Source organism: Perissodus microlepis, chromosome 20, assembly GCF_051167445.1.
Source record: "Perissodus microlepis isolate ML-2025 ecotype Zambia chromosome 20, ASM5116744v1, whole genome shotgun sequence".
Classification (NCBI taxonomy): Eukaryota; Metazoa; Chordata; class Actinopteri; order Cichliformes; family Cichlidae; genus Perissodus; species Perissodus microlepis.
This window is the reverse complement of record NC_140480.1, coordinates 26,714,064-26,737,064: the sequence shown is the minus strand read 5'-3', so window position 1 is coordinate 26,737,064 and position 23,001 is coordinate 26,714,064. Positions and strand designations below refer to the sequence as shown.

General features: G+C 40.0%; 2 protein-coding genes across 3 annotated transcripts; one reads left to right on the top strand and one right to left on the bottom strand.

Moving 5' to 3' along the window:
- Positions 1-457: 457 nt before the first annotated feature.
- LOC146364692 (uncharacterized) lies at positions 458-10,622 on the bottom strand. The gene is made up of 4 exons (XM_084916856.1): positions 9,472-10,622; positions 6,367-6,407; positions 5,449-5,537; positions 458-2,205 (listed from the first exon to the last, which is right to left on the bottom strand). The coding sequence occupies exons 1-4, from the start codon at positions 10,338-10,340 to the stop codon at positions 1,258-1,260; spliced, it is 1,947 nt and encodes a 648-aa protein (XP_084772982.1). The 5' UTR covers positions 10,341-10,622; the 3' UTR covers positions 458-1,257.
- A 485-nt stretch (positions 10,623-11,107) lies between these two features.
- tspy (testis specific protein Y-linked) lies at positions 11,108-22,373 on the top strand. 2 transcript variants are annotated; one of them, XM_084916857.1, is made up of 8 exons: positions 11,108-13,824; positions 13,930-14,007; positions 14,090-14,201; positions 16,034-16,188; positions 18,859-18,935; positions 19,097-19,272; positions 19,469-19,516; positions 20,796-22,373. In XM_084916857.1, the coding sequence occupies exons 1-8, from the start codon at positions 12,856-12,858 to the stop codon at positions 20,840-20,842; spliced, it is 1,662 nt and encodes a 553-aa protein (XP_084772983.1). In that variant the 5' UTR covers positions 11,108-12,855; the 3' UTR covers positions 20,843-22,373. The 2 variants fall into 2 exon arrangements, with proteins under 2 accessions (XP_084772983.1, XP_084772984.1); XM_084916858.1 differs by lacking the exon at positions 19,469-19,516.
- Positions 22,374-23,001: the final 628 nt, after the last annotated feature.

The window sequence follows — 23,001 nt, the reverse complement described above, 5'->3', positions numbered from 1 at the left end:
AAGTTTAAAGTTATTAAAGCTTTATTTGGCCAAAAATGAAGATAAAATATTAAGACTAAGTCCTAAATATAAGAAGAGGTAGACCTGACGAGAGGTGCCGTCTTATCGTATAACATCCGAGGAGATTTCCAGGGAATTTTCAGCCTTCAAACACTGAGCTCAGCTTACAGTGGCCAGTGTATACTATAAGCTGCCATGACTTCAGTGCAATGCCTGACCTTTGGCTTCTATCCGCAGCTCATGTTGCTGTCTGTGTATTTCCACTTCAAGCAAAGCTGAACACGCTCGAGTTGTGGAGGCGCTGAAGGCTCTGATGTTATTTTAAAGGTGTGTCAGTGCCTTCAATGCGATCTGTTCTGCACTGCAGTGTCATTACTGTGCATAAAGCTGTCGTGTTGTTCGTGTTTCTTCTGCAGACTGCATGAAAAGAAAAACACAGATAAGCAAAGACACAAAGTGGTACAGGATATGAGACCATGTTTAATGGCAATACACTGCAAAAACTTTCACCACTCCAAACGTATCAATCAGTGCCTCCGTCTGTCTGTGAGATTGTCTATTATGTTACGAGCTGAGTGCTGCGCTACAACAAGAATAATATGCATTTATGAGCAAGAAGGAAGACCTGTGAAATGAAAAGTGCCACGGTGAGACAGTTTTCCACTTGTTTTGCTGTCGCTCAAGCGGCTACCATTTCCGTCTTGTTTTCACTAAGTATTAAGGCAAAAACACACACACATGACCATGTTTTTCTTTTGCATTTTGTAAACAAAATCCCATTTTTATAGTAAGTCTCTTATATTTACCACTAGGGTAATCTTTCTGTTGTTCTTTTGTTTCGTTTTTGAAGCGATAACGACTTGAAATTCACAAAAGTCAAAGTCCTTAAACAACAGGCTTTGCTACATTAACAGTGAAAGTGCATTGTGATAGTGACTAAATAAACTAGAACATAACACCACAGAGACTCTCCACATGACAAGAAAAGGTCATTATTGATCACTTACAAAACAGCTCTAATACTACACTGTGCTTTAATACTTGGTTCACAATGTTGTACAAATGGGGTGATTATTATTATATCTATAGAAAACACAATGTGTACGAAAATATCGCCATAATTACTTTCTCCTTCTATTTGACTTTGCATAAAATAAGCATAACTTCAAGAGGACTTTGTGTGCATGTTGCTTAACTTGATGGCTTATTTTAAAACCATGAAAAGGCACTTAGCTTGACAGAAGATTTGGGGCAAAATCACAAACGGCACAAAACGAAAATTAGTCCAATTAGGAAGAGGGAAGTGGGTTCCTGCAACACTATCGAGAGGGAGACAACTCCACTCAGAAATATGACAGATGGCAGAAGATTCCTGTTTCTGTTATGCTCAGACTGGGGCTCGGAAAACCCTGACGCTGTGCTTGGTTCATTCTCTAATGACGTATCGGGGGAAATATGTGCAGCTTCTTCCTTCTCTTCCAAGGCTGAGACAGACTGAGCTACGTTTTCACTCACCTCAGTGACACCTGTACTCACTGAGGTGTTCTCTGGAAGCTCGGGTGATGGTAGAGCTTCACCTTCTGCTTTCAGAGATGTCTGAGTCTCAGCCACGGGAGACAAAAGTGCAGGCGTACTGGCTTCATGATTTGTTGCAGACCTGCTGGAACTTTCTGATAATCCTTCAACAGGTTCACTCATTCCCACAGCAACGTCTCGCTCAAAGCCCTGTGTCACACTGGGAGTACAGGCACGCTCAGCAGGCAGTTCAAGGCAAGGATGACTGGCTGGTTTTTCTCCAGCTCCATCCTCTCCTGTTGTTGTCTCTGTGGCAGGAAGACACATGCAAGATGCTTCTAAAGGGATTTCCTCTTTGCCAGTCTGGGAGATGTCTGATCTGGGTTTGGAGTCTCGTTGCAGAAAAGGATGTGAGGCAGGCGGCGGCGTAGAGGGACTACTGTCTACGCGCTGCTCAGACGTCTGGTTGCCTAATTCACAGTGGAGTCTGGGTAAAGGCTGTGACTTATTTGGCTGGACTGATTTGCTGGCACAGAGTACAAAGGATGAATTAGTTTGATGTGTGGTTTCGGAAGACATAGAAGGAAACTGTTCACCTGGGAATACAGTGTGAGCGGACAGCGTGCCATCGTCAGATGGAAGCTCTTGGTTGGGTGGGACAAAGGGACCAGACGGGTGAGCTGCGATCTGCTGAAGTAAAACAGCAAGACAACAGTGATAGCTAGGAGACAAAGGAGGAACATTTGTATTCCACATTAACATTGCACGCTGAGGGAAGAAAAGCATTATACTGCATACTAATGCTTTTCTGTGAAAAGGAACTCATGCTGAAGTTTTAGCTGTGAGGAAATGCAAACAATTCATGAGCAGTATGAGGAGGTGGACAGGAATCTTTTTTTAAAATTATGGGGAAAAAAATCCCTCTCCTTCCCTCGAATTTCCCTCCCAGGAGGGCAAAACAACTAATGTAGTTTAAATATTCCTTCCTTTAAGTGAACTCCACACGGCACAAGTGAATCCAAAGGAGAAGAAAATTGGATCGGTGCAATTTTCTTAATTATTTTCTCCTCAAGTTTTCCCACGTTTACACATACTGAAGTGAGGATGGCTGTTTGAACAGCAGGAACTGGACCAAATGTAATGCCTAAAAATACTTATTTACATTTTAACAGGATTTTATTCAAAAAAGGAAAATAGCCATTAGCAAATAATGGAAAAGGAGTTTCCCCTGCTATGAGGCTGCCCTGACAAACATTCAAGGTCATATTGAGATGAAATCATTGCAATATAAAACCAAAAGACAGACAAGAAAAACAGCACCAAGAAGAACATATGCAAAAGCTGGACACATAAAATATGAAGACGGTAACAGCTGAGAAAGGGCAGGTGGGTTTTAGTCAGCAGAAAGTAACTAGATTTTTCTATTTCACAAAAATCATACCTACGCATATAATTGTGTATAATGCAATATTTGTTCAGTTAACCCAAAAAATGGATTCTACTTTCCAAGAAGGTTTTTAATTTGACTTAAAAGAATTTTATTGTTGATTTTTTTTGTTAGATGTGCAGCTGAATCATTTAAGATCACTTTGTAGACCTACAATCTATGACTAAAAAGCTTCAGGGAAATCATCAATTCAAATAAAGGAGTGCTAATGATATCAGTGTTTTAATGCCTTTGTGTAACTTTAATGTATTATACAAAAGTTGGGGTATCAGTTTGTTGGGAATTATAAAGCCCAGATTCTCAAAACCTACGGAATGATACAAGGAATGATGGGAAATGATGTTCACCTTTATTTATTTGTGGGTTTTTTTTTAATGTTCTGCCAAAAGGAAAAAGCATGCATGTGATCGCTGAGGTGAAACATGAGAATAAGCCAGGACAGCGTAACAGACACTTTTGTAGTATTGTGAGATATTAATATCAGATCACACGTTATCATGTTATTCTGTTAGGAGGTGGAGTGTGAGAATTTTTTTATGTTATGCAGAACTAATTAAACTTTCCCTTCTAAAATACACAGTTATTATGGAAGCTGGTATATCGATTTCCACGGAAGCATTTTTGCTCCATTGCCATGTTTTCAGTCTTCATGCTAATTGTGCAGCAAGTCAGATGAATATATACCCACTGACCACTTTATTAGGTATACCTCCTTTTGCCTTTAGAACTACCCCAATTCTTCATGCCATATATTCAAAAAGGTGCTGGAAACATTCCTCGGAAATTTTCATCCATATTGACACGATAGCATCACAGATCCATTACATGAATCTTGTTGTTCCACCACATCCCAAAGGTGCTCTGCTGGACTGTTGACTATTACAGTACAGTGAACTCGTTGTTGTGTTCAAGAAACCAGTTGTGGCTGTGGTGTAGAAAAGATGCATAATTGGTGTCAAAGGACCCAAGACAATGTTCCCCACAACACTGCGGGACCATCACCACCAGCTGAGCTGATGATACAGGGCAGGATGCTTTCATGTTGTTTATGGCACATTTTGGCATAAACAACAACAGTAGACCTGACAACATTTGTCCAGGTTTCTCTCAGTTTCCTGTTTCTGTCATTGTTAGCTGACATATGTGGCACCTGGTGCGGTCTTCTGCTGCTGTAGACCATCTGCTTCAAGATTCAATGCACTGTCCATTCAGGTGTTTTGTGCATGCCTTAGTTGTAAAGAGTGGTTATTTGCATTATCACTGGATAGTTTCTCTTTTTCTGATCAATCTCTAAAATCCCTAGAAATGGTTATGTTGGAAAATCCATGAAAATCAGCAGTTCTCTGAAATACCATCAACAACCATGCTACATTTAGGGTGGCTCCCCCCCCCCATTCTGATGCTTAAGCAGAACATCTTGACCATCTTGTGTACATGCCTAAGTTGTGTTGCTGCTATGTGATTAACTGATTAGATATTTGCAGAAAGTATACCTCATAAAGTTACCAGCGAGTTTTAATGATAAGATACTTGAAGATTTCATGAACATGTTTAAAAACTCCAAGCAATGAAATAAAACACATTTTTGTATCATCCATATTGGTTCCATATTCAGACTTAAAGGCACAGGAGCATTACAAACTCAGAAGAATGACTTCCCACTGGGGGAAATCTTTTTTGTTATTATTATCCCACATGAATGCACAATATACTTGGGCTTTTCGTTATATTCATGAATTTTCTTTATTTTCTTTATTTTATTTTATTTTTTAATCTAACTTTCTGCAAGAAAGCAACTAAATTGTAAACTGTGGTTACAGTGGTTCAGTTTTCCTTTTTTGTGCACCACTGTGTGCAATCTAACACAAATATCAGCAAAATTTCCACATAAAGAAAGCTGACAATACATCGCAGCACAACAGTGGACATCAGTACTGTTTCAAACAATGGAAGCATAGAGGATATTAGATGTGATCACATGTGGGTAAAAAAAATATTAGTCTGAGTTACTTAAAAGTACAAGAGATGTGAATTCAAATTAAAGTGTGCACAAACTTGAACAGCATGCGTCATGAATGTGATGAGAAACTGAAAAAGAGACATACAGCAGTGAGAAGCGAGACGTTACCTAAGTTGTTGCTGAAGCTTCAATGAGCTGTGAACAACACAAACAACCAAGCCAATGGTGATAAGGTTCAAAAGTTGATCAAACATGTTTGTTATGTTTTATTAGATTCATGGCTTGTCTAGAGGGATAAAGCACTTAGCCTGCTAACCTGTTAAATGTGAATTTGTCAAAAATTGCATGCAGATAAAGATCATTTTAACCAGTCCAACAAGTAATTTACTGAATGTGTGTCCTCTCTTGGCAGGTGAGCCAACATAGGAGCAAGTTCCAATCAAAACGGACTGTTTTAAACTTTTGAAGGATGAATCAGTACTCCTCCTGGTGGCTTACAATCCCCATTCTTTTACTTTACTCTTACCTCTACATCAATCTCCGGCTTCACAATGCCGGGACACACAGGCGTAGGCCGGAGAAGTCCCGGACGAGCCTCAGAGGTCCCTGCTTCTTCTGTAATTGTACACCAGATGAAGAAGTTATGAGAATGTGTTTAGTAAGTTATGTTAATCACAAAAAATAAAATATGTATTTTTTTTAGCCTTTTTTATACCTCTGTGACTCTTGGGTAAGTCTACCTGGCGGTAGGAACATTTACCTAATAATGACATATGTTGCCACTGAGCTGGTTTGTGGCAAATGTGACTTTTTCCTCTGCTCTCTAGTGCAATTTATATTATAGTGTGCCCACTTATATAATCAATAATCTAAGGGAATTAAATGAAACTCATCTTCAGAACGTTATGTGTGAAAATCACAGTAGAAGGGTCTGTTTCTGAATCTTCCTCCCCTCACACCCAACCAGTCATAGCAGATGGCTGCCCCTCACCGAGCCTGGTTCATTCAGTTTCGTTCTGTTTAAAGGGGGTTTTTCCTTCCCACTGCCGCCAAATGTTTGCACATAGGGAGTCATCTGATTGTTGGTGCTTTCTCTGTATTATTGCGGGGCTTTAACCTTACAATAATAAGTGCCGTGAGGCAACTGTTGTTGGGATTTGGCACAATAAAATAATAAATGTGGGCAATAACTGCCACATTTAGACATTTATATATAAATAAACAGTTCAAATCTGAGCTGGAGTAAACTTGTGATATCCCCACTATGAAACAGGATAGTCTTATATCCATTTTAACCCATTTTAATAGTCCTTGCGCTTTATAAAAGTATAGTAAAAAATCTCCACATAACTTTAAATCATATAATCAAGAAATAATACAGCATATATTAGATTATTTATTTTTGCCTGACTAGTGAGTGTGTACACAAGTATTCATTCTGTACCTTCTTCCTCTTCCAGTTCATCCTCTGAATCATTGTTCATACTGAAAGAGATGAGAGAAATTTGGGTTATAAGAAATACATGAAGACGTGACAAAACCATTGAGTTGTGCACACTTTAGATGCAAATGTAAATGTGTTTATTATTGTATACACGCACAAAGCAACACTGCACAGAGGCTTTGCCTGCCAAGACACAAACAACGTAATTGTACATAGTAAAAATATGTAGTGTAAGAAGGAGTATGCAGTCATCTTTATTCTGACTGAAGCCTGAGTAGATTCCATATGGTGGGTCAGGACTTACTATTTTTGTGTTGTTAATATTTAAAGATCATTTTGAGCTATAAATGCTAAATATGTATGTGCACCATCATCAACACCTCTGGATAATTACACTTGTTCGTTGTTAATGCGGTTAAGCAGCAAACGCGTTTAGGTACCTTTTTTTCATTGAACACAGACTATCTCTTTGTATTATATTGCTCATTTTGTATAGTTCCTGCAATCCTGGACTAGATGAGCGTTTCATTAACAAGGATGGCAGGATAGAAATTGGAATTTCGTTCACCAATGGTAAGTACAAGCACAAGCCAATCCATTAAAAGTCATATTCAATATCAAAGCTGATGTATCAAATATAATTCTGGTGATCAAAATTACGGGAGAAGACATTGAACTAAGTAGAATAAATGTATATTAGTTCATTACATAATCCATGCCTATCTGACACTAATGAAAAGTGATCAAAATCATGAAATAGAAAGGGTCTCTGAAGACTGTTCTCGCTCGAGATTAGGGGGATGCAACATTGCCAAGAGTCCAGCAAAGGATGCCAAAAGAAATGAAAGGTCAAGACATGTGATGAGCATATGACAAGAGCTACAGAAGCTGTTTGTTCCCCGTCTCCAATTTTAGCTGAGAGAGGCTGATTTATAATCCAAAAAAGATTTGATACACATTCTTGCTGAATTGATGACCTAAATTTGGTAATTTGGGAAACTCCAAGCACTTTGTTTGTTTGTTTATTTGTTTGTTTTTTTAGGTTTTTGAATAAATTAACGCTAGCACCAAGCCCTCATGAATAGCAAGCTAAATAAATCCTTTGGAATTTTTGGAAAAAAATAAACAAGCAGATATTAAAAGAGATTTATTCCAGTTCCATATTTTTATTCTTGCACTCTGCTAGAGTAGCTTTCCATCATTCTGGGACTTGGTGAAGCTTCTTCCGCTACCTAAAACAAGCTCTTCAAGCTTGTCCTTCTTTAAGCCAAGCTTATTATGAATGGCAAGTGGGTCAAAAATCATACAGATCCAAAACTAATTCAGAAATACTGACTAAAAGTCTGTCCTTTATACCTGTCTGAAACCTGCTTCGTATATTTGGTTCATATGGATTACTACCAAAAATGTAAAACTCTGGCTATTGTAACAGTGTTATGAGCAAAAATAAGGAAAATATTTCCCTTTAATCTTTCCATTATTCCTTTTCAAGATTTGAGAAGTAACTCTGAGAGATTCATCTGGCCCAAGAAGACACCTCAGTCACGTGTCTAGTCCAAACCCCGATCTTAACCTGACAGAATAAATAGTGCTTGATCTTTTTGTGTGGGTAGGTGTTGTACATTAAAGACTTATGTAGATAAAGTAATAGAGCTGATTCTGTTAGCACTACTTAAGGGCCGATCTTCAGATATGACACTGTTTGACTCGGGTCAAGACGAAAGCTCGACTAATTCAGCCCCAAAACTCAAGTAAAACTCGAGCAAAACTCAGCAACTCATAGTGCTCAAGGCAGATGACACTGAATCAAAAGGACATCACTACTCCACACAGGTGTTTAATATTTGATATCTGTTACTTCAGGTGGAAATGTTTTGGCTAAATGTAGTTAATTTCAATAGTATGTAATAAATTTGCATGTCTAGACTTGTTTTATCCCATAATAACCTTTCATCTTACTGGCTGCCTTGTTAATATGTTAAAAATCCAATTATCAGCTGACTTCAAAGCACTTAATCAACCTGTAGTGGCTGTTATGGTGGGAGATTGATACAGATTCTGCTCCCAAACCAACTTCTTTTCAATCAGTGACTCATCCATCCCTAACAACCCATCTGGTGCCTTCCTTCCTCCAAACAGCTGCAGTGGATACCTACATGACAACTACATCACTTTATATTCAGCTTACTGCTTTTACACGTCCTCACAAGCTTGGGCAACACAAGCAACTATTGCTTGTGCTGCCCAAGCTTGAACATTGTGAGATTTATCACACACTTTCATGTTGATATTACAGTAAATCAGGGGATTAGCTGAGTTTAATGGAGTAACGAATGAAGCAAAAAGGGTCTGTGTGCCAGCCTTTAATTATAAAAGGGAGAGGAGCCAATCCGTTCCTTTGAAATGGTTTTGCTCCCCTGATGACTCCAATAGAAAAGGTCAGAGGTAAATTTTAGTGCAGGGAAACGCCACGGCTGAAAACGACACCTGCCCTTTTCCTATTCTGAATGCCTCAGACACCGCTGGGTGATTGATACACTGAGCAGGGAGTGTTCTTCCAAAAAATCTCTTTCTGTACCTTGCTACAGGCTGTAATTGTAAAAGGTAAAACTAGTAATGGGAAAACTTTGTGAACTCATCTAGGTAGCTTTCCTGTTGTCCTTGTACTTTGATTATGCAACAGACCGAACCACTTTTCTTATGAACAGCCTGCTCTGTTTGAGTTCTTTCTGGGCTAGATGCACTCTCTGGGCAGAACCACTACATTGAGCTGAATACTCATTCCAGGCATAAACCTCTCAGTGAATTAGTAAGCAGGTATAGTTTTGTAGCTGTTGCACAGCCCCTACCTTTGTGGCATCCATATCTTTTTTTATAATTACATAACTAATATAGAAATTATCCCTTTTTTTTCAGTAAAACCTTTTTGGTCTATGAGCTTTTGAGGACCTTAAACTGACTGAGGCTTGATGGTGACCTTATAATTCTGTGGATGTTTCGGATAAAAGGCATGGGAGGCAGAGATTGGGCAAAATATTACACAAATACCCTTCTAAGTCTTTGTCCTCTGGGTTGTCTAACTGGCAAGTGTGACAGGAAATGTACCTGTAAGCTTTTGGAGGTTTCAGGATACTTTTCATTTCCTGTGTGTTGATGTTTGTATGAGCTGAATCATCTTCATAGGTCAGGAGCAGAGTTACCACATAGTTCATAGAGGAGTTATTAGCCCAGTAATCACCATCAGAGGTTTCATAGCGTACAACGAACTCAATGCGAGAGCCATGTGTGGTATAAGGTGGCGCAAAAGACAGCTTGAAGGAGAACTTGTCAGTTTCTCCATCGTGAGATCCCGGGACATACTCTGCTGGGTGATCAAAGTAAGTGGCCCAATTGTCCATTGTCGATCTGACATAAACTGCTTTGTGGAAGGAAATGTTCAGCACTCGTATTACCCCTGTGAAGGCGAGAGGATCGTTCTCAGCTGGAGACATCTGCTCAACCTCCACTTTATTGGTGCGCACAGCCTGCAGCAGAGCATTACCGGTGGGTGCATGAAACTCTGGGAGCACATGATAGATCGGCTCTCGCTCAGGCTTCCGATACTTTGCCTCCTCTTCGTCCCACTTTGCAATAGAGTCTTCATCGTCCGAATCAAAGGCAACAAATTCCTTCACATCCACCAAATCCCCACCTGTTGTGTCGGCAAATGACACTCTCTTCCCGGCGGACAGCGCCAAGTGGATCCGCATATACTCAGCGGTCTCATCGAAAATTGACGCACCTCGCTTTCTGGGCACCGGGGAGCATCTTGGGATGAAGCGGACGTCCTCGGTGTCATCATCATCATCATCATCGTCATCATTCTGGTTATCTTCGGCGTCCATTGGTGACCTACTATCTGCGTCCTCGCCCGATTTGCCTGTTTTTATCGTTTTAAAAAGACCCTCTTGGCTTGGTATGGTCAAAAAAGACATTTTTAAAAATTATTTTTACAGACGTAAATACTCAAAGGAGCCGAAGACTACATATGGCGTCTCTAAAGAGCTACCAAATACTCATGATTTGCGCAGCTGTGGTCAGTGATGATCCAGCGCTGTCGCTGCGTAACGCACAGTGCCTCTTCAGTCAACGTGTGGCGTTAAATGTCACCCATGGAAACCTTGTCTTTACTGCCAGCCCTTGTGATAGTGTATCCCCTGGTTTTACATGACTTTATGCACGGCAGTTTGGCTGCTGTCTTGGAAGTACCAGCCCCTAATTTTAGCACTGACCTACCGGGTTTCCATGCCCTAAATTTGTTGATAAGTTGGTATAATCCTGCGGCTCCCCCTTGTTCTATTTGGTTCGGCCTGGCTATGCGCCTGCTGCTGGAAATAGCATATTAATGTCATAAATGCCAGCGTTGGAAAGATAGGCTGCATGCCTATTTATTGAAACATCTTTAGAGACAATCGGTGGGAATTATTATTTCAAGATGGCGTCTCCAAATTCCCTCTCTCCAAGCCTGAATTCATCGAAGACTCAGTCTGTGATACATTATGTTCGTTAGAGTTTAGGCCATTTTAATTCAACCACACTGGGGAAAGTTTTGCCATTCAGTATGAACAGCTGTCAGTGTAATTTAATACCAGTCCAGTTGTAGCAGTGGTTGAGATGGTAAGAAAATCTAAAGTATAACCCATTGTGATAAAAATATGAAATTATGCAAAGATTATTGATTGGACTTCATAATACGGCCCGTATTTTATTGTACAGGCCGTGAAATACGGAGCCTAAGTAAGTAAGATTTGAGAGCTTGTCAAGAACAAAATTCTCAAAGTGCAAGGGTATCTAGGGGGATGATATATTTACCTAGGAACACTTTGTAGTTGATACAATTCAGGTTTTCATAGGAAAAAATTACACTGCCAATAATTTTAAGAAATGTATTATTTCCAGGTATTTTAGCAGCTTACACTCTAAAATCACTTCACTTTTTGTGGCTTGGTATTTTAAATTTCAATTATACCTTGTATTGGCGTGCATATAGCAGAAACAACAAACACCAGCACGCAATGCAGAATATGGCCTCTGTAATGATAAGACCATATGGACCTGCGCCCTGTGATATTTGCCAGTGTAGTAAAGGGAGAACAGTCCTTATCACATTTTATATATAATACAAATGGAGAACTCAATAGTGGTGCATCCACGATGAACATTATGGCATGCTATATTTATAGTGTAAGATGGGAAACTTTGGGGAGGGTTCTGCTATAATACCTGGAAGCTGAGCATTACTTAATTTTAATTGCTTCTTCTCTGTAAAAACTTTTGTTTTTTGTTACCTCCTTATTTTAATACATCTACTGCCAAGTACTGCCAAGTATTGCTAGGTAATTGGAATTACATTGTAATTCAGATAAAATACATAGCAATCTCATTTAATTCTAGTGTAATCACACCGTTAGTTGTGGGCTGCATTATGAAATGCTACAAGATAATCTTATAATTCCAAATCTTTTTTTGCGGGGGGTTGCCCTTCCTGTAGATGACTCTTGCTTGGATTTGATTATCTTGGATCAGATGACCTCTGGTTTGTGATTCTTCTGTATAACCTTCAGCAACTTGACGAGGGGAGAAGCTAAGCAACCTATATACAGAATAGGCTATGATGCATGGCTATATGTGTGAAATCGTCTCTTGGAATAGGCCCAAGCTGCATCCGTTCTGCAATACTCAGTTAACCACCACACAAGCCACTGTGGGCACCGCAGATGATTTCATATGCAAACAAAGCCAAGTCCTTGCTTACATCTGGCGGGTTTTTTGTGGGATAATGTGCATATTTTCATTTTAACATAATTTGTTCAGCGTGGTGTAAAGTGTCTCTTTTTACTGCTGTCGTGTAAACACTTAAATATGTTTCCCAGTATTGTCGCAATGGTTTTCGCGACCCTGCGCTTGCTGCGCAGCAAACCCGCGGCGGCTCCGCTACAGATTACCGTGTAAACACACCCTTGTATGTGATTGGTCGAGACATTTTAGCGCGACGTACCCCAGCCAATCACAGGATTGTTTTTCTATCACGTCGGTGCACGGATAGTAAGCTAACGGATAATGCAAAAACAAACTATTATAAAGAAGGCGGATTGCGGCTTAACGGCGATATAGCGTGGCAGGGCTTGATTATCTGGAACGAGTGTTTCTTGTTAGGATTTTATTTGTGAGCATGCGGTACGGCCGTGACTGCGAGGACGCAAGAATTGGGTAAGCCGAGCTAACCAGCGTTAGCAGCAGCGTGCTAATTTTCAGCGTTCCGCAAGGCCGCAGAGAAATACGAGCACTGCTTCCTGTTGTTGCTTCATTGAGAATGTAGGCTGAGCTACGATCACAACGTCAACCCCAAAAGTGTTATCTCGGAAACGAGCGCAGTCGTGCAGTTATTTGCACTTCAGTTTATTTTATACGAGCTTGCGAGCTACCTAGCTTGTTAGCTAGCTAGCTAGCATGAGTGAAGTGATGGACTGCAAACAGTCCGCTGACTCTGCATCGAGGAAACGGTGTCCATCACCCGATAAGGATGAAGGCAGCCTGATTCCCAGCAAGTCCGCAAAACTTAGTGACCAGCCAGATGAAACGAGGGTTAGTTCTGAAAGTTGCAAAGACAGTGAAGCCGAGAGTAAAGAAGCAGCCGGGAGCAAGGGCCAGTCGAAAGATGGTAAAGAGGAACAAGCCGCTGTGAAAGCAGATCAGGGTTCAGAGAGCACTGGTGGCACCAGTTCACAGCCTGTCAACAGCTCCAGCGCTGACAGCCACCACACCAGCAGTAGCACCGACAAGCCGCAGTCCTCGGATCAGCAGGAGTCGGCTCATGCAAAAGACAAAGCAGAGAAAACAGTAGAAACAGAGCGGCGTCCCACAGCTCCTCTGGACAAATCCGACTCAGCTGCCATAGCCGCTGCTGAAGCGCTGGCCAGTCTCACAGGGGGGGACGGAGAAGACAGCCAAGAGACTCCTTGTTCATCTGAAAAGGCCAAGCAGGTGAAACAAGGGAGTAAATTTAAACAGCGCGGGGGACACCAGTCCTCAAAAGTTGGCTCCAAAACACAAGCAGCGGCAGCAGATAGCTCCACATCTGTGCATAGCACTGACAGAGAGGATACAGATGATGTGCCTGAAGCAGATGAGGGCGATGAATCGGTATCTGGCTCTTCCTCCACACCGAGCTCCTCTTTCCCATCAGACAATGAGGAAAACGATGATGGCGAATGTGCCATTGTGTCTGTAAAGATGGCTCCAGAGTTGAGGCAGTCGGTGGCTCTCCTGGCACAAGTACAGATGAGGCTGGAAGCCCTTGAGAAGAAAAGTGCCCGGCTTCACCAGAGGCTGGAGTTGAAGATTAGTCGTCAGCGGCGCCCGCATCTGGATCAGAGAAGTTCCATCACGAAAACGATCCCTGGGTTTTGGGTGACAGCTGTATCCTTAAAATATGAAAGTGTAACGCTTGACCGATTGCCATGCTGTGTTTGAGTATTTAAAGTGAATTTGTCATGTTGTTTTTTCGTAACTTCGATGTGCCAGCTGTTGAACCATCCTCATCTCTCAGCTCACATTGATGAGACCGATGAAGACGCTCTTAGTTACATGACTGATCTTGAGGTAGGACATTTTTTTCTCACAATCTCAGCTGATGCATATTTGTAGAATGGAAGAAAACATGTTTTCCTACCTTTTTCCTCAGATTGAGTCTTTCAAGAATAACAAATTGGGCTACAGAATTCGCTTCCACTTCAGACGAAACCCTTACTTTCAGAACAACATCATCATGAAAGAGCTGCACCTCGGAATGGGAGGTAAAAATAAACATGCGATTATAAAATCAAGTGATATTAGGTAAAGCATAGTGTAGCCTCAAAATTATCAGTCTTTTGGAGAATACAGTAATACGATTTTTGACAGTGCACAAAAAAACACAAAACATTTTTTAGTGGTTGCTGCTTGCAGGCTGCAGCATTTATTAGTGTGATCAAAATGAAGGGCATTTTTCATTCCACATAAGTCAAATGTTTTCTCCAAAAAAGCATAAAATAACTGCCACACTTTAGTTTGACAGCTACTACTTAACCATATGCACAGTATTATCACATAATAAAATATAATTAAAACACATTTTCAACCTGGGATGTTGTATATTGGGTCGACCTTTTTAACCGACTGCTTAAAGCCCTCTTTTTACCACCGTGCAACTACATGAGTAATTTCCATCCACCATTTGATTTTCCTATCACATAGGAACTTATGATAGGAAAGGGTTACTCCCTAGTTGCATTATGTGCAGCTAGGAAGTGCTCCTGCAGTGCTTACGTGAGGCATTTGTTCACTTTAGGTCACACATCACCAGCTCCTAGTATCTCCTCCTCATGTGCCTTAATAGCCCGTTTGTGCAGAACGGTGTGTTTTTGCGTCAACTGGTGGAACAAGTTTGTCGTTTTCACCTTTTAGTGGGATCAGTTTTCTTGCATGTTTTGGAAAGCACTGTGCTTTGTCGGAGCTTGATATGGTAGCTCCCTTTTTAGGTACAAAGTGGTTAATGGAGGCTAACATGCAGTTCTTGCTCTCAGATGTGTCTGGGCTTGAGTTATTGTAGTGTGTGCTAGGGGAAGTAAATGCATGCCATTGGTGTGTCAATGATATATTGATATGACATTTTAATATCATTTAAAAATTTACACTGGTATTGTGAAAAATAAGGTTCAGTACAGCCCTAGCATATAAGGATAATCTTAAAAAGTAGAGTTATCAATTTTGCCTTTTTTCCCCCAATTCGGTCATATTTTGGAAGGGAAAATGACAACTAAATGGGAAATTTTCATTAACAGCTGCGCTGCCTATAAAATATATGGGAATGAGAAGTTGCAAGTAAACCAAATAACTTGACAAATTTGTCAGTGTCACATTGTGAAGCATTATTATTATATTATTGTTTATTTATCCAGGTGAAAGTCTCATTGAGATTTAAATCTCATTTCCAAGAGCGACCTGGCCAAAAGGGCAGCAGAAGTTACAACAAATGTGTTTTTTGTTGTTTGTTTTACCACAATCTTACCAGTGATTCTGTACATTCAGGTTTTTAAATTGAAAGTTAATTTAAATCAGTGGTTTTCAAACTATAGGATACAGGTTCACTGCAGGTGAGCCAGGTGGAATAAACTAAATGAAACTAAGGTCAATGTTTGTTTATGTTTTTCTCCCTAACTTTGGGATAAGTAAAGTATTGTGTTTCTTATCTTTATGGTTTGCTGATGTTATTGCACCTTTAAGTAATAAAATTTAGTTTGGGTTCCTTTTTATTGTTTGATTAAAAAAAAATATGGAATGCGAGAGTGAACTTCAGCTTCTGGGGCACTCAAGAAAAAGTGAGGACCACTGATTTAGGGGACTCATGTAAATAAAAGCCCAGTTACAATACGGCTGGTGAGTGGCGAAACTTGCTTTTAGAAGGGCACACACCGTATTCAGACAGCGCAGTTGCATTTTGAAATGGAGAATTGGCTGAGATTACTTTAACTGTTTCACTCTTTGTCGTTATATACATGCACATGAATGGAAAGAATCATTTGTGATGTCAAGCAGGAAGCTTATATTCTCAGTATCATGTTCTAATCCTGGCTGCTCATGTTTTCAGGATCTCCCATGTCGTTCTCCAACCCCATTCTATGGCATCGTGGGCACAACCTGACAGCCCACAGTGAACCCAGGAAGTCTTCACGTGGTGTTTATGAGACGTTTTTCAGCTGGTTCAGTGACCACAGCAGCCCAGGACAAGATGATGTAGCACAGGTACACAAGAGTACACCCACATATTGGACTGTAGCAAAAAGAAATCGATAAGTATAATTTTATTTATTTGTTTATAAGGACAACACATTGATCAACATTTCTGTGAGTATGGCAGCGTTAGTCAGCTGGCTAGTTTTCAAGTGCAGTTCTTTGGCAAGATGTTTTTAAAAATGATTCAAATAATAGAATAAACACAATAATTGGACAGACAATTACACTCACTACTCAAGACAAGAGGAAAGAGCAGAAAATGTACTCCTAATATAAAGACAAGCGGCAGCCACCACAAACATTTAATACAATAATACAACAGAAACAGTAAGCAGCAACAAATAATAGAAACAGTAACCTTGCCTGGTAAAGAATTTTAGGCAGGTTAGATCGAAATAGAAAAATAAAAACAGCTTTACTAATAAATTAGAGAATTTACTGTGCAGATTTTAACATGTTTGTGTCTGATCAACCTGGATCAAGACCTGGAGACTTAGTAACGTTGTTGTAGGAGCTCCAGTTTCTGTTTTCACTTGGTAAAACATTTTCTATTTGAAGCTTTGATTAACAGGATCTCCTGATTTTAAATGTGTGTTGCTGTATTCGAAAGCTTTCAGACCCACTAGGCTGCAACAGTTTCAGAGGTATTTTGTTAACCTATTATTAGATTTTGCTAGACAATCATTATTTGCAAGCATGGTGTGCCAGCTGTGTGCTGAAAGGGTCAGAGTTCAAATGCTTGAAGCAATTATGTCACATTCAGTTAAAATGATTACAGTCAGACTTTGGAAAAATGGCGACTTTATTACCCTTTAAAAATAGAAGAAATTCCTCTTTCAGTTAATTGCATTTTTGAACTAGATAAATGTGAAGTGAACTGAAGCTTCCACAGTCTGGTTGAGAGTAAAGTTGGACTTTAAGGATGGAGCACAAGTAAAGAAAAGCGAGGGGTAAAATGAGAATGTGACACAATTTAATCTTGATTTCCAAAATTGAGGTTGAAAATAAATGTTAAATAATTGCGCAGCCCCAATAAGGACACTTCCTTTTTTGTTTTGGTTTGTTTTTAACAGATATAAAAATCAGGGTGTCTATCAGGTTGACCACCACTGGGCAAATGTGTGCGTTCATTTATTTATTTATGTTTATACAAAAGCTTCAATGGTAAATTAACAGTTTAAAAAGACTATAAAGACATTTTAAAAATAAATAAAGAGCCAACCCATATGTTATAGCTAAATACTGTTTTACCTGTTTTGTTGATGAGGTCACTAAAGCCCCTTTTCCATTAATACCTACTCTGCTCGGCTTGCCACGGTTTTCAGGGTTTTCCATTAGGGGGTTCCAAGGAACCCAAGGTAATCCCAAAATGTAATTTTAACAGACTGCATGCCACCGATTGGCTGGTAAGTGGCATCAATCAATGAGCTATGAGAGGGTTTCGTTCGCGAAATTAAAAACCAACATTTTTTAAACCCCGAAAACAAGGAAATGGCTACAAAAACAACATGGTGGTCTCCGGGTCTGATGAAAAGCCTCAGACCGCTCGACATCCACCTTGATTGTAGCGTTCATGTCGCATACTAATTACATCACTGGAAGTTCAGCCACGTTGCTATGACAACGATCGCGCACATTGGGTGGTACTCGATTGTAACGGAAAACCCGTCGATCCAAGTAAGTACTAATGGAAAAGGGGCTTATGGCACAGTGGGCCATCTACAAATCTGAAGCTCTGTGGTTTGATTCCCACCATGTTATAGTGTCCTTGAGCAACCCCAAATTTAATCTGAAGCGTCAATCAGCTTGTGAGTGTGACAGATTAAGCTTCTTTTGGCTGCTCCACTATTCACATGGGGTCGCCACAGCGGATGGCGCCAGGATATTTGCCAGATTTTGAAGCCAGATGCCTTGTATCTCCTCTCGGTCTTAAACACCGGCTTTTTCACATGTTCTACAAATGTATAAGCCACTGTAAGTATGGACTAGAAGCCGATCAATATATTGATCTGCCATTACTGGCGATTTGAGGGTTTTTAACTATTGAGAGATGAACGATTATTAATAAATGTTTTGCATGCCAAGCACAACTGCCAGCTGATCCGATCCAAGTGACGTGTTGTGAAAAAGTGCTTTCAGAGCTCAGTAAGAGTAGAAATCACTGTAAAAGTACCAGTCGATTTACCATTTCTAAGTCCATATTTGTTCACTTATGGCTGGCTCAGGCTTTGCCCTTTGTTAGTGATGTGCTTCAGTGGGCTTTCGCTGGTATAAGCTGTAAATTGGGAAATGAACTCCCTGTTGTTTTTCTCTCTCTCTCATCACCCGCTGTGTGTGCAGGGACGCACTGAGGCCCAAATGCTGCTTCAGTTAATAGTTAATGCGTTTTTTTTCTCTGCCTCAAAAGATTGAATTAATAGTTCCATATTAATTGAGCGCGACATTAAATTGCCCACCTGACCAAAGCCGCCATGGTTACATTTTCTGATGGAAGCCCTATAATAGGAAAATTCTTAAACAATGCCATCAGGAAACCGTGTTTGTGTGTGTCTGTGGGGGTGCTGTGTGTTTTCTATTCAAACATTTGCTTCTGGCAGGAATGCACATGGTGTGTGAAACTGAACATGTGCATCTCAACATATTGAAATGTACTGAAATGAAATTTGTGCTGTTCTTCAGATTCTTAAGGACGACCTGTACAGAGACCCTCTGAGATACTACCTCACTCCTCTCTGGGAACCGAGGGAGAACGGCAGGTAAAACAAACTCACAGATCCTACCAACTAACAGTCAGTGGGAGAAACATACATCGTAAGCCGTAAAATATAGAAGTATTCTCAGTAGCTGAGTGGGCTGCATATCAAAACAAAGAGCGTGTTTACTGTTAATGTGAAGGTTTATTTTTTTAATTCTGCAGTAGTGGCACGGGGGCTAGAACGGCTGACAACGGCAACGGAGACGAGTGTGTTGTGATCTCTGACTCGGATGATGAACCCGGTGAGGAGGCTGGTGAGGCTGAGCAAGGCAACAGTAGGGATGAGGAAGAAGAGGAGGAGGAAGGCGAAGAAGAGGAGGAAAGAGGGCAAAGTGCAGGTCAGTGCCAAGACGGGACGGATAAAACAGTTCAAATCCCGCATTATACAGAAGCTCATTCTCACTTCTAGCTTATTTTGAAAATGGATGTCTGCGTCCATTTAGTGTTGAACTCGCTGGGCTGTGTTGTAGCTGAAATTTAAATGTATGAGTAATGCGGGTTAAACTGAATAGACAAGAAATATCTCCTCCTCAGATGAGAGCCCAGGGGAGGAGGAGGATGGTGGAGAGATTGTGATCGACGGTAAGACATCACTCTTAACAGCAGCGCTACAAATTCACCATTGTCACAAATAATCAGTGGGAGGCTGTTGAATCTGCGGGTGGCATTTCAGTCTGCATATCCTTCATTCTTTGATTTATTTAAGCTGAATCAGAAAAACAACAAAAACATCTTGTTTTATTTGAGTTTTTAAACCATGATTGAAAAAATATTTGTATTTACTTTGTTATAGTGTTATAATGAAAATAAGAGCGCAGCCACAGGTGTGCAATTTCAACACAATTCACAGTTTTTCTCAGTTTTTTTCCACTGTAACTTTCATCTCAAGGCACTTTATATTGTGATGTCAAGACTCTACAGTAATATGATGTGAGCAAGGACGGTGACAGTGGGGAGGATGAACTCCCTTTTAGCCTCCAGCAAAACCAGGCTCAGGGAGAGGGCAGCCATCCACAGATGGAGAAGATAGAAAAGAGGAGCATAAGGATTGATGAACAACAGATGGTACAAGAAACTACAGGACACATTATTGACTTGAGTAGTGGTTTATAAACACATGGGGAGTGGAGAATTTGGGAAGTCCCCCAACAGCCTGAGCCTATAGGAGAATAACTAAGGGAAAATTCAGGGTCCTCTGATCCAGCCGTAACTCTAAGTTTTATCAAACAACAACATTTTAAGCCTTATCTAGAAAGCAGGAAGGGTGCCTGTCTCCTAAACCCAAACTGGGAGCTGGATCCACAGGAAAGGGGCCTGAGAGCTGAAGGCTCTGTCTCCCATCCTACTTTTGGAAACCACAAGCGATGGGATAATAAGGCAATATAAGGTCTATTTCAGTGTTATAAAACATTCTTGAGCCATACCAGCTGTGATTTTCTTAAGTACTTTCCCAATTTTAAAAGGCTCATTAATACATTTCTCATAGGATTTAATTAGAGCCATAATTACTACAGCAAAACTAAATCTTTTTCACTGCATGCTTACCTGCGTTTTTTTTGTTTTTTTTAAGTAAAAGTAAAAAACATCACTATTTCTTTCCTTTCAATTTAGGTTTCAAAACAGAAAAGAAACAAAATAAGAAAATTCATTTTCCCCAAATCTATATTTAAAACCAAACACAAATAAATCAAAGAATGAACAATACATGGATTCAATTCATAATCTTTTTCCTCTTTCCTACTCTTTTAAATTATGGTATTTTTTATTTTATTTTTATTTACCTTTTTTATTTTAAAGTTTGCTTTGTGGAATAATTAAAGCGACCCATTGAAACGATAGATGTCTGATTTTTGTCCTGTAGGCTCCGACGACAGCGATCAGGAGGAAGAAGAGGAAGAGGGAGCATAAGAAGAAGAAGAAGACGTGAGCTTGAAGGAGTCACCGCAGGGACCAGAGACCGAGAGGATGAAGAGAATGCTTGGTTTGTGAAGACTAACAGCAAACATTAAACCCTTCCTCCTGATGTTAGTCATTTTTATGCACAGAATATCCAGTTTTGTTTTGTTTTTTATAACTAAAATAAACACAGAAGCATTTTAAATCAGGTTTAACTGTAACAACAAAGCCAAGGCAGCACGTTTCCCCTCTGTTTTATACAGTTGGTACTGTGTATTCTGATGTACTCTGATACACTTTTTGCAGTTGTTGTTTTTTTTTTCTAAGCAGATTCTTGGGCATATTATGCCTCCTGGTTCTTCTACTGTTTTTCGATTTAAAGAGCATTGTACTACAACCTGTACGCGTGTAGGTGAGTTTTCTGATTGCCCCTATTTGGTGGCATAAAACTTTGCATTGCATATTCTTCAAATAACAGTGAAGCCTTCAGAGGCTTTATTAGCAATCTTGTCACATTTGGGCTTTTCTTTTGTTTGTTTGCTTTCTGGGTTTTTTAGGAATCGACATGTGACAAAGCAAATATGTCACAGTTTAAATTTGATATAGTTACAGTACATTTTAGATGCACTGAGTACTGAACCAAAATTTGTTCTCAGGGATGATCATGGCGGTAGTCGCGTTGAAAGAACCGTGCTGACTTTTCAGACATTTACACACTCTGGTTATTGTCGGTTGTGTATAAAGAAACGTGTACTCTACTGTAGTAAGTAGGAACAATTATTGTTTTAATAGACTACCTGTGTTTTGTTTCGGGTTTTTCTTTCTCCCCTACTCTACGTGTCCTGTCTTGCTACACACCAGCCTCCATCAGCAGTCTGTAAACCATCTCTGATGTTTAAAATCATTGCGTAGTTTGACGTTTTTGTGGATTTTTGTAAAGCACTCCTTGAGTAAGAAGAGTTTTGATATTTGATTTTCTTTTAGATTTTAACTTAATTTGAAATTTACTTTCTAAATCATTGAAGGTTTAATCTAATGTAATGTGTTTAAGGTTTGTGTTATCTGCTTAAAATGATGGTATTTATTACTTTGTTTTTCTACAAATCCACATTATGGCATGCCTGTGAGCACGAAATATAAGATGAAGTGATTATATTCCTTACAAGGCCGTGTGGGGGGGAAGTAATCTTCTGCGCACAGTGTTAGTAAATGTTAAATTCACAGCAACAGATGGGGTGCACTGTAACAAAGCTAGTATTTGTATTGCTTACTTTTCTTAGCAAGGAACCTGTAAATAATACTTCTGCGTTGTCTTTTGGATAAGGCAAAACATGTTTAATCCATGGATAAATTTATCAAATAATCTGGAGGGTTTTTCATAAACATGATCAGAAGGTTATATTTTGTGTGCTGTGTTTTATAGAACACTGTAGTTACAGATACCTACTTGTTTGTTGTTTTTGGGTAATTTTTTTTTCTTTTTTTGTTTTAAAGATAAATGTCAAGTTTTTGCTCAGACCTAATAAAATAGACAGTTGTTTCACTTTGTCTGTGTGGTTGACATATGCTAGATTCCCAGTCCCCAACACCCAGGACACGGACCAGTACCGATGTGTGAGTCGTTTGGTACCGGGCCGCGAGAGTTGAGGCTCGGATGTGACATGCATGGTTTTCAGGGTTTTTATTGTTTTTTTTATCGTTATTTTTCATCGTTTTTATTGTTAACTCTGTTTCCCTGGGTCTTTTTCCGTGTGTTATGAATAAATCATCTTTTTTTGGTACCGGTTTTGTTTTGTTTTGTTTTGTTGTAGTTTCCTGCAACACCTTAAAGCAGGGGTCTCCAACTCCAGGCCTCGAGGGCCGATGTCCTGCAGGTTTTGGATTTGTCCTTGATCCAACACAGCTGATTCAAATGGCTAAATTACCTCCTCAACATGTCCTGAAGTTCTCCAGAGGCCTGGTAATGAACTAACCATTTGATTCAGGTGTGTTGACCCAGGGTGAGATCTAAAACCTTCAGGACACCAGCCCTCGAGGCCTGGAGTTGGAGACCCCTGCCTTAAAGGAAAGTCCGTGAAAATATTGTCGGACATAAACCGGTCCGTGGCGCAAAAACGGTTGGGGACTACTGTGCTAGAGAAAACTTTTGTTATCTATTGTGGAGTTTATGC